We start from the raw sequence: 12,617 nt of genomic DNA on the forward strand, positions 1-12,617 counted from the left end.
TTTCTCTTTTAAAAAAATGACATGAAGAACATGTCATATTTTATTTTTTATTTTTTATCTTTTGACAATAGCATGAAGAACATGCTTTATATTTCGCATGATAAATGCATCAAGGGTTAAAATATTAATTATGAAGATCAACCATAGCTACAAAATTCAACGCTCCCTCTTAGCTAGGGAGGTATTCATAATGACTATCTAGATGCTTTCATGTTGCCAAATTTCTCTAAGAAAAGGTTATAACAAATCCAATTACCATGATGAGGTCAACAACTGTGACACCTCGTAACACAAGTAACCATAATCTGGTCAACAACTATGACACATGGTAAATCAATAGCATCAACATGTTACTGTAATATGGTCAATAATTGTGACACATGGCAAACCAACAACATCAACAAGTTACCATAATTTCGGTCGGTACCTCTAACCTATGGTATATCCTCACCATAATCTTGGTCAGTACTCCTAACACATGGTATAACATTTAGCATCAACTAGTCACCATATTTCCGGTCTATCTAACACATGGTATATAGACTAGTCTTGGTTCACCATCATTCTGGTCAATATCTTTGACACATGGTGAATCTCCAAAGGCCACACTCTATTTGAGTAATTTGGGGCCTGATGCTAAACAAGACTGATGCTCCAGGACCATTCTTCCTAATTCGGGTGAACATACTTGACACAGGAATAATGACTGTCCTTTGACAGATCATTCTCCCTTATTTTTGTCAATATACTTGATACAGGGAGAATGTCTGTCCATGATGCTATGTCATCAGTGCTCCCTCTCACTGAGAGTGGCATTCTCAACAAGCCAAGTTTGTCCCTGGAGTGTACAAACTTTGATCTGAACATAAGCTTTGTAAAAATATCAACTATCTGCTCATCAATGGGGATGTAATCGAGCTTCACTGCTTCCTTTTGCACCATGTCACAAATGAAGTGGTACTTGATTTCAATGTGTTTCGATCTATCATGGATTTTTTGTAAGCTTCACACAACTTTGATTGTCACAATATATCACAGTTGATTTTAGCACCTGATCAAAAAGTCTTATGAGTAACTTTTGAAGCCACACTACTTCACAACACGCTAAACTGGTTGCAATATACTCTACCTCGACAGTATTGAGTGCAACAAATGTTTGCTTCTTGGAGCCCGAACTGAAGCAATATCTTGATAAACTCTTTCTGACTTCTACACTCTCTGCCCAATCTAAATCTGTGAATCCCTAAAACTATACTTCACTTTTTGAGAGATATCTCAAACCATAACTAACTATGCCATGATCAACTATACTATGCTGGTACTTCACATGTTGAGCCACACATGCCTTGGCGTAAACATAAATCAATCGACTTCCTTCACCGGGTCCATCATCATGGCTACTTTGTGGTTACCCTAATTGGTGCTCTTTCTTTGCCACCATTGCCTTCCAACATATCAACTATCTAGCCTGACAATGTTAATGACAGACCATCTTTCGAACTTAGAGTTCAACTCCCTTTGAAGCTAAAAACAAGGCTTCCTAACCGCTCCTTTTGTTATGAAAACAAATCATTCTACTACAATTGCTCCCTCTAACACATGAGTTCTTCTACTTTCATCAGAAACAAATCATATAATAATAAGATCAACCAAGACACGTAATATATCCATCAATCCAAGAATACCAAGACCAACACGTCTGCTTGTAGTTGTACAAATCCTTCTTCAATCATGAGACTTCTCCTCATGTACCTCAAAGTCCTTGTTATTTTTTGTAGCATTAGATGGTGTTCTAGTCTCAAAATTTGTGGAGAGGCTAAAACACAAGAGATCTCCAAAACCCAGAAATTGTTTATGTAAATTCCACCTAGAGATAGCCCAATTAAATTAATTGATCATCATTTAAATTTTTCCTAAGTCTAACTTAGGAAAACTGGTTAATTAATAGTAATTAATTGAGAAAGGTGAGAATTCTCTACAAACTCACAGGGATCGACTTGGAGATGATTTCAACTATCAATTAAATATTAATCGTGGCCGTTGAAGTCTCAACTGGAGATTATAAGAGGAGGTTGATGGGGTTGGAGAAAGACAAAGTGTGAGCCAGTAGAGCGAGTTCCTTGGCAGGTCGAGCTATCTAGCTTTAGAGGTCGAGAAGAGGAAGAGAGTTCAAGCCAGAAGGGGCGCAGAGGGGTAGAGACAGTGATTCTGGAGGAGGATTCCAGTTTCGGAGAGTTAGGAGAGGAGGCCGAGTTATTTCTCTAGGAGGTTGCGTAAGGATTGCATAGTAGCCTCAAGAAGGCAATTCGATTTGGTTGAAGAGTAGGGTGTTTCAGGTGCCAGAGGTTGGGAATATTTCTAGAGGGCTTGGCCAGTGACTTCGAACAACTACTGAAGGAAAAACAACTTGATCAGAGAGGGTTTCCAACCACACGTGTGAGGGTCTGTGCAAAAGGGCCTGCGCAAGAGTTTGGACAACCAATTTCTGAGGCAACTTGTTGCAGGAGTGCTTGTGAGAGATAGGATAATTTCCCTCAGTTGATTTTGGCTAGTATTTCTCTCAGATTGGATTGCTAGTTTAAGCATCCAATTTGTACTCAGAGTTTAACTGCTGCATAATAATATAACCCTCGACTGCTGCACCGATTTTGCTACATTGTGTTTTTCCATGAACAATTGTCCAAAAATAATTGTGTCATTTTTATGTGTATGCTAGCATTTCTCAGTTTCCAACATTTTATTTTCTACAACATTTTTATGGTGAAAATTGTAGTTGTGATTTTATTCATTGTTTGTTGTAGCAAATAAACTGCATAATTAAATTTACAGTTAGAAGAATAATTTCCAGTTGCTACAATAGACTTGTAAACTTTCACATGGTATTAGAGCATAGTTTGACGGAGAAGAGGCTTAGAGACGAAGAGGGAGAATTTCGTGGCTCAGGAGCAACAACACAAATTTCTCAAGGGTTGCGTAGTGCCAAGTCTGGTAGTGCGAATTGCTAGACAAGGGTTTGATTTTCTAGTTGCAGGTGACAAGAAAGTTTGATTTGTTTGGGAAGTGATTCCAATAGGCAGAGGTGAGCAACACAATATTTTTGCAGAGCAGATTTCTTGTTTGGGCGCAGTAGGGTTTTGCAGCAGTTTGCAGTAGTAGAATCAACACCGGGTGGAAGAGAAATTACACACACATAAGGAGTTTCTCTCAGAGGGTTTCTAGTTTCAAAAACCCAAAATTTCCAATTGTAGTTCGCAGTAGCAACAAGCAGATTTTCTCACTCCAGGAAGGAATGTGAATAACAATGCTAGCAGGTGAAAGAGGGAGATTTCCGTCCTGGGTCGAGTTTTTGTAGTGATGGCTTCAACAAGACTGATATCAGGACATATTAGAGGGTGCATGGAACTATTGTATCTGGAAGGCTAGGATGACATTCCTGCTAGATGAATATGGTCTGAAGATGTACACAAAACGAGTTGTAGTCGTGCCTACAAATGTAAACCAACTAGCTAATTACAATAAGGAGATGGCTAGGGCAAAGCGGTTGATTCTCGATGGAGTTTGAGATCATATAGTCTCACACGTTGCGGCCAAGAATACAACCAAAGAAATGTGGGATGCTATTGCCTCACTATATCAGAATCCTTCCGAGTAGTGGAAGATGTTACTGAAGGAAAAGCTGGGGAATGTTCGTATGCAGAAGGGTGAAGGAATCAACCCCTTTCTCACCATAATTCACGATATCTGGGATGAGCTCGCAGCTGTAAGAGAGTTTCCACCAACTACAGAACTTATGCGTTTAGCCCTCAACAATGTCACCGAGGAATTGGAGAATTTGATCCAAAGCATTCTGGGACGAGATCAATTGCTTGGGTGGGACTAGATGTGGGCGAACTCTAGTAAAGAGCTCCATAAGCGGCAGTAGCAGCAAAGGGTCGAAGGGTGTGAAGGAGGAAGAAAATGTGGCCCTTGCATCGAAAGAGAAAGAAAAAGGTCCCAGTCAGGGACAAGGCTTGTAGGGAGAGAAGAAGAAGAAGAATGATCTATCCAAGATCAAGTGCTTCAGGTGTGTTGAGTTTGGCCACTACAGTACCCATTGTCATCCGAAGAAGAAGGACAAGAAGGAGAAGCAAGATCAGGCGACAACATCCACAGAGATAGATCAATTATCTTCCAAATTGGAGGACCAATTCACTTTGTATGCAACTATACCTCTAGAAGAGAGGTGGGGAGACATTGAGTTCTAGACACTAGAGTAGCACAAAGCTGGGTAGGGTCCATAGAGGAGAAAAAATTGTAGTTTATTGCTCACATGGATTATTATCCTTGCTACAAGGGCCCACAATATTCAGTAGTAGGAGGATCAATGTCAGTTGGTGCAGTTAGTGCAAGAGTGACAATTGTAGACTAGTTGTAGTCAAATGTTGAGGAGCACAAAGTAGCGTTGGTAGTAGTGTAGGAGGCATAGTGTAGAGTCAACAATAATGCAAATTTCCTAGTAGATAGTGCAGAGGCTAGTAGCAATCAGAAGCTTAGGAGACAATTGCAACATGTGATCACAGTTGATTCAATATTTTTGATGCTTCTCAGTTGCAATAGTTGTAGCAACAACACCAATAGTGAGAGGGAGTGTTTGTTGGGTGGTTGTGCAAATGCAAAGTTGGCAGCAATACAAGTTGTACAATGCAGTGTCATCAGCAACACATATGCAACATGGTTCAACTACATATAGTAGCAGATGAATCAAAGTTAGCACAATAGTTGGTGGACAGTGGTAGGCAACTACAGTTGTCAGACATCAAGAACATGTATGGAAGGATGATGCAGAGATCGGGTGTATTAGCAGTGTAACACTAGAGAACACCTTCCTCGCTAATGTTGGTCAAAGTTGTCATTGATGTCAATATGAGCATTATTGAAGATGAAAACCCTAGTGCATTCCTTAATGATCTAAGTGCATTTATGACAAACCCTAGTTGTTGGAATGTGAAGATGCCCTAGCCTCATACAAGAAGTCCTCACTATGTGATGCCCTAAAAGACCTTGACAATAATGCCCTAATCCTAGCCTAACAAGACCTAAAGTCATAAATCTAAGGACTATCATAAAAAACCTAAGACTATCACAAAAGAAAATATTTTTTTGGCATTTAGAGACATCATTTTGAAAATGTCTTTACATCAACTGATAGAGGGCTTCAAGCCCTTTCCAACAAGTATTCATATGCCTTCTAACTCTTTGCCAATTGAGAGATATTAATTTTTTAATTATGACTGTCAAAAATGGCAAAGTCTGCCAAGCCGACTTGTGTAGTCTCACTAAGTCATAGATGTGTCCCTCCAATGGACATGTCCCTTCATGTTTAAGTAAAATCACTATAAATATAAGTCAAATTCTTCCATTCTAGCTATCTGAATTCGTAAAAGTAAAGGGAGTGTACAGGAGCAGCACAAGTTCATAACTCATGAACTAGAAGAGCTAAGGATATCAAGGGATCAAATTGTCTAAAGGTTTTTTTGGTACGCATTTCTTGAGAACAATTCAACATTTTCTGAAAAGGAGTCCCTCCTATTGCAGCTCTACATCATAGAAGAAAATTCACATATCTTCAAGACTTGTGATGATATTTTTTGGACTTGTAGAGGCACTCCTTTGTGGATCTATGAGAGACCAGAATTTGGACAAATAATTGAAGCTTGGATATGTTACAACTATAATCCTCGATCTCCTACAACCCTGCAACTTCAGACTTGTAGAAAGGATTGGAATCTGTTGTAGGTCAGTGGAGGTACAAGGAAAAGATTTGGTTGAGATTGTAAGAGCAAGAATAGGAGTCTCTCTATGATACCAACCGAGAATTTTGTGTGTTATAACAACTAGACAAAGCCCTATTTTAGAGAGACTGTGTAGCAATGTAGGCTGCCTGAACTAAGCCACATTTTTTGAGCACCAATGTATGGATTTAAGGCTTGTGAAAGAAATTTCCCTATGATTTGAAGCTGCTATAAGGCTGAGTACCTCAGAAATTATATGATCAAATTTGAAGTGAATTGGGAGAGAAAGTAGGTTGTATTCAAGGGAAGAAGGGTGCTGGGGAGGTCCAGGTTTAAGACAATTTGTGGAGCAGTCTAAGAAAAGCGTGAAGTTCTAGTGTGGCTTGTTTCAAGCCCTAATAACAGTCCTTGGTTAAGGAATTTAAAAATGTTAGGTGGCAGATTTGTAGGCCCTAAGAGTTGATTCTTTGAGGACTTGTGAAGATAAATGAACTTTGAGCATTGGAATTTTGTACTCATTGAAGCAGTGATTGAAAACATTGTAGACCTTTTGAAGAAGCCCTTAAAGAATTGATTGAAGGCTTTATTAAGTCTTGTCGAAGGAGCATTGATGACTTGAGAGAATTTTTGGAGCATCTCTAGTATTGTTGAAGATCCCTTGAATTCTAGTGTGCAGATCTTGTGAAGACTTGTTGACTTGTGAAGCATTCTTGAAGATTTGGAGCATACCTTGGAGAAGCCTTCATTTCTTGGGGAAACTTATTAAGACATCTTGAGGCATTATTGAAGACATCTGGAAGACTTGTAGAAGTTGATCTTGGAGGCATTCTTGGATACTTTGATACATGATTGAAGCCCTCATGATGTGACCTTGAAGAAAATTGTTTTGGTGATCATGAAGAGTTTTGGAGACATCTTTTGAGGTTGACAAAGTTGTCATTGATGAGCTAGGGTACTTTTAGGGCATTGTTGAAGATGACTATCAGGGCTTGTTGCATAAGACATAGGAAGCCTTGAAGAACCATTGTACTTGTCTTGAAGAGTTGCAGCAGAGGGTTGGAGCCCTAGAGGATATGAGTCCTCAAGAAGATCGGGTTGGAGCCCTAGTGGTTGGGGCCTCATAACTACATTGTTGAAGCCTCATGGAAGATAGAGTTGGAGCCTCATAGAGACCAAGTTGGAGCTTGACATCATACAGGTTAGAGCCCTAAGCATTATTGTACTTGAATTATTGTAAAGAAGAGGATTGAAGTCCTTGTCATTTCTGATTAATAAAATCATTTATTCTATATTGTTCTAAGTGATCTAGAACTGGTAAAATGACAATTGTAAAAGAAATATTGATTCACCCCCCCTCATTATTTCCAACAACTAAGACGGAGTTTTAGTTTTTGTAGTATTGGATGGTGTTCTAGTCTCAAACTTTGTGGGGAGGCCAAAACATAGATCTCCAAAACCCAAAAATCGTTTTTGGAAATTGCACCTAGAGATAACTCAATTAAATTAATTGACCATCATTAAAATATTTCCAAAGTCTAACTTAGGAACATTGATTAATAATAGTAATTAAATGAGCAATGTGAGAATTCTCTAGAAACTGACACATATTGACTTGGAGATGATCTCAACCATCGATTAAGTTTTAATCGTGGTCGTTGAATTCCAATTGGAGATTGTAAGAGGAGGTTGATGGGTTGGAGAAAGACACAAAGTGTGAGCCAATAGAGCGAGTTCCTTGGCATGTTGAGCTATCCAACTTAAGAGGTCGAGTAGAGGAAGAGAGTTCGAGCCAGAAGGGACGCAGAGGGGAAAATACAGTGATTCCATAAGAGGATTCCAGTTCCAGAAAGCCAGGAGAGGAGGCCGAGTTATTTCTCGGTGAGGTTGCACAAGGAATGCACAGTAGCCTCAAGAAGGCAATTCGATTTTGCTGAAGAGCAGGGTGTTTCATGTGCTGAAGGCTGAGAATATTTCCAGAGGTCCTGGTCAATGACTTCCAACGGCAGCTAAAGGCAGGACGACTGGATCAGAGAGGGTTTCTAGCCATACATGTGATGGTCTACACAGAGGCAGCACAAAAGGGCTTGTGCAAGAGTTTGGATAACCAATTTCTAAGGCATCTTGTGGCAGAATTTCTTGTGAGAGAGAGGGTAATTTCCCTCAATTGATTTTTTCCAATATTTCTCTAAGATTGGATTGCTAGTTTCAACATCCAAATTGTACTCGGAATTTCACTGCTGCATAATAATATAACCCTTAGTTGCTGCACCGGTTTTCCCACTTTTGGGTTTTTTTGGGGACAACTGTCCAAAAACAAATGTGATTTTTATGTGTGTGCTAGCATTTCTCACTTTCCAACATTTTATTTTCTGCAACGTTTTTATGGTGAAAATCGCAGTTGTGATTTTATTCGTTGTTTGTCATAGCAAATAAATTGCATAATTAAATTTACAGTTAGAAGAATAATTTCCAGTTGCTGCAATATACATGTAAATTTTCACAGTCTTGAGGTGGCTCTATATACACTTCTTGATCTCTACATCCATTTGGTGCAATTTTCAAAGCAACGATAATACTTCTAATAAATGTTTACTTGAGAACTGAAACAAATGTCTTGTCATGATCTTCTCCCTCTTTCTGGGAGAATTTTCTATTTTCAACTCTCAATTTGTACTTTTCTATCCTGTATGCTAGATCTTGTATATCCATTTGAAAGTCATCATTGACTTCTCTTCGACACAGACAAGGTATACTTCAAACTTGATGATCTTCTTGCTCCCTCTAAACTCGGATCTCATCTAATACAACACACATCACTGATTTTGGGAAAGTCCTCTTGTCACATGCTTTGCTTCATTCTTCCAGTACTTCTGTCTGCCCCCAGAGTCTAGGTGGCCTTTGCTATGTACCTGCAATCCGCACTAGGAGGCCATAGAAGAACAATTACAACCAAGCAAAGGATACAAAGACAAGAGACTAGCTGATAGTAAAATAACTATGATAAAGGAAGAAATATATAAGATACTGTTGTCACTGCTACAACACCCTCCAAAAATTTCACTACTTTCAAATTTTGGAGCCTTCTTTACTATCATACCTAGTGTTGCCTTGATCGTCAAGTGTCTTCTCATGTCATTCTATACATTTCAAGTGTTTTGGGATGTTCTCAAGCGTCGTTGCAATGATTAGAATATCTTTTAGTGCATCTCATGGTTGTAACATCTTTGTTGTTGTAAAACAACATTTTTTGGTCGCAATCGCACACACTTCACCTGTTGTACTTGGGGAACGCATGCATAGTGGCGTTTTGATGTATACTTATCATTGTTCAAGCTTGTCTAAATTTTCTTGATGAGTTGGTATGTGTCGCACTTCATTTTATGTCTAAACTCATTTTCACCCCTTTTCCGATCTTCTAGACTTACACAATTTTTGGTTTCAAAGCAAACCCATCAAGGCAAAGAGCGCATGAGCACACCCCGAAGGCTTGATCGGGATTTCTTCATTGTTTAGAAGTGCACCATGCGCCATCCAAGAGCACAAAACGCAATCCCTAAGCCCTTTCCCCTTCCTTGTCTCGAACTGTGCCCTTCAGGAAACCATGTCTTCCTTTGAGCGCATTTTTTCGACTCAAAGAAGTGCGCCCTCCTTGAGCGCATGAGTGCACTCTGAAGGCCTTAAGCTCAACCCTTCAACCTTCCACAATGTGCCATGTGTTAGACTCCGTCTCATGTCAGAGATTGATTCTTCTTCAAAACCCTGTTTTGAAGAAGAAATCATTAATGTGTTGTTTTAGATTATGTAATTTATCTTCAGCTCTTCAACTGGCAGCAACTTCAAGCTCCTACCTCTGTAAAAGCACAAAGAAAACAAAGCATACATCAGACTCTACTGTTGATGAATTTGGTCAAGTTTTATCTTCATATGATTTCAACTATCATGGCACAGAGGTTCTCTACAGTGGCACCCTTGGTACAGAGCTTACTTGTGAAATATTCATTGGTCCAGTTTACTATCAACGACTTCGTCATATGGTTTCAGATAAATTTCAGGACAATGTCTTTGTGCAATTATTTTGCTTCATCCAGTATCGTGTTGTGAAACAGAATGCTGACGATGCATTTTATGAGCTGCAAAATCCTCAAGAACAAATTCAAGCTTATGTGTTTGATGTGGTTCGAGCAAATGTTCCAAAGATGAATTTGGATGAATTATTTGAGCAAAAGCGCGATGTTGCCAAAGTTGTGTTAGAAGAGCTTGAAAAAGCAATGGGGTCATATGGGTATAACATACAACAGATACTTGTGGTTGATATAGTTCCGGATCCTTCAGTACAGAAGGCAATGAATGAGATCATGCAGCTCAACGACTTCAACTTGCAAGTGTGTTGGATGAAGTTAGAGAGGGGTCGCGTGGGAAAGAGAATTCTTCTGGAAAATTGATGCTGGAAAATTGATGTTGCAGGTCCAGATCTTGATCAAATATTCATAGCCTCATATACCCTTGTAAGTCTTCACAACATATCCATGTGACCTTTATTGGATGAATTTCTGATCTGGTAGCCTCTCTTTTGGTGAACTAGACTAAATTTTGGGTATCAAATTGGTATTCTCTAAGGCTCATGTTTGTTTGACTGTGATATGTTCTAAAGCTCGCAGTCTATTACAGTGATCTGAATACATTTCTCTGTGGGTTACATATCTCTTTGTCTAAATAATTCAGTGGTTAGATTCATAATTTGTGGCTCGTATATACTCTCATATGCTCGCTCTTTGTTACACTCTATGTGGCCCATATGTATTCCCTTGCATTATTTATGTGGATCATATTTCCGAAAGAAATGGATCGCACCATAATTCTGACGCATTTTTTGTGGCTTGTGTAACTTGGATTGCACATTACCATGATTCTGAGGCAATATTTTATGTATCTCACTTGCTCCATCTCCGTGGACGCGATCTGAATTGATGATCACATTTATATCTAGCTCATTACAGTGGCTTGTTACAATTGGGCACTGCATTCATGGTTATTACTGTGATCACATGCTCAGAGTCTATAAATTTGTGGTTCTTGTTCGCATCATGCTCTGGTTCGTTGGCATACATTGCGGCGATAGAACTAGAATCTGGAGAAGTTAAAGAAGTGACATTTGTTGCTCATCGCGTTGCTTACAGTGTTTTGGGAACTGTAACGTCGCTTTCAGGGCAGTCCAGGGAAGGCATTTCTTTGGAGGCAAGATCACTCTCAAAAGGCTATTATGAAGAAACAACAACATACAGTTCAGGGAAATATCGACTTAGGGGCCTTCTACCCAACACAAGCTATTCTATAAAAGTTGTAGTGAAGGAAGACTCTGGAAGCCAATCAAGAATTGAACGGGCATCCCCAAGTTTGGTTGACATACAGGTTTGCTTTACAGATATCAACGATTTGGATTTTGTTGTCTTTGACCAACCAGAAATAACCATTATAACCTGTCATGTTGAAGGAATCGGCCTTGACAAACTTCATCCTCATTTGGAAGTTCAAATCAAATCAATGAGTGAACCTTTTAAAATAGAGTCCATCATTCCATTGCCAAATGACATATGTTTTCGAAGTTCAAAATTTGCCAAAGGGAAGATGAACCGTTTGCATATGAATTAAAGATATTAGTAACGTGGCAGTTGTTGCAATATTTAAGGCGTCCGTTTCATCTAAGGAAAATATGCGGCATAAAATCTGGACAGGGACCATTTATGGCATTGCAGTGACATCGTAAAGGCCATGGTTTTGCTCATCATCCCGATTCTCTTGAGGAAGACGAAGACGCTGAAGAGGCATTCAACATCATGACTTGGCTAAATAAATACTTAGCTCAAAACAGAAAGAGCAGTCTTTTCCCATTTATTTTAGATCGTATTTTTAATACATGAATTGTTTTTTCCCCCGAGCTCAACTGTGTCATAGCATTTTAAGACATCTGTCACAGCAGAAAACAGGGTCAATTCGCCTACTTTTATCCTCAGTCCCGATTCAAAAGGATCAGCGCTCCATATGTCAAGCCATCAGAGGATTTTGGGAAAGGCTGTTCTATGTTTAGCATAGATGAAACGCCCATTCCTAATTTTTGTAATTGTAACAACGCAGAGGTTTTGGGGTCGATTGGTTTTTCCTGAGCAGCATGTATTTATTATAAAAAATTCATTGGTAAGAGAAAAGGGGGAGAGTTTCTGAGTGCTGAGAGTGCTGGAGAACAGAGCTTTCAATGTACAGTTTTTGGCAGAGAGTTTAATGAAATTACACAGCTCTGACTTCTGAGATTCCTGTGGTATGAAAGTTAGCATTAGTTTTCCTCTTGTTTCATATGTAATCTGTTATGTTCCATTTCACTACATGATCATTTCTAACTGAACAAATGAAGTGTTTAGGTAAGAATTCATGCCTGCCATGCTCTGCCTATAAGTTTGTTCATGTTTAATGTTTTCCTCTGTTTGACAAGGATTCATCTCCTATGCCCTTGTCAGCTCCTCACCAGTCTTGTCATCCCATTTAAATCTAGATTTGATGCTAAATTTCTTGCCTACCTTGCCTCAGTCGATAATTTGTGTTGTTCATTATATTTCTCTGTTCAAGCTGTGATTTGCCCATGCAGCCCAGAAAAACCCCGTCATTTTATTAAAAACCCCTTTTGATCAGTTTACTAGCCTAATATCAGTGTTACCTTATTGGTCATCTCTTTTATTGAAGATTTCACGAGATAGACCGGAGAGAGCCTTCTCCTGCCCCGTAGGGCTAGCTACGAGGCTAAATGGTTTGATGTAGCCTTGAGGTTTACCTTTCTCAGCCTGAGGTGAAATCTCA

General features: G+C 39.2%; 1 protein-coding gene and 1 pseudogene across 1 annotated transcript; both read left to right on the top strand.

Moving 5' to 3' along the window:
• Positions 1-9,802: 9,802 nt before the first annotated feature.
• Positions 9,803-10,213, top strand: LOC149257063 (hypersensitive-induced response protein 4 pseudogene; annotated as a pseudogene).
• A 583-nt stretch (positions 10,214-10,796) lies between these two features.
• On the top strand, positions 10,797-11,420 carry LOC149257064 (uncharacterized). The gene has a single exon (XM_089453959.1). The coding sequence runs from the start codon at positions 10,797-10,799 to the stop codon at positions 11,418-11,420; it is 624 nt and encodes a 207-aa protein (XP_089310085.1).
• The last annotated feature ends 1,197 nt before the right edge of the window (positions 11,421-12,617 follow it).

Source organism: Pinus tabuliformis, chromosome 6 (genome assembly GCF_031772625.1).
Source record: "Pinus tabuliformis cultivar Carrire ecotype Pingquan chromosome 6, CPIR1, whole genome shotgun sequence".
Classification (NCBI taxonomy): Eukaryota; Viridiplantae; Streptophyta; class Pinopsida; order Pinales; family Pinaceae; genus Pinus; species Pinus tabuliformis.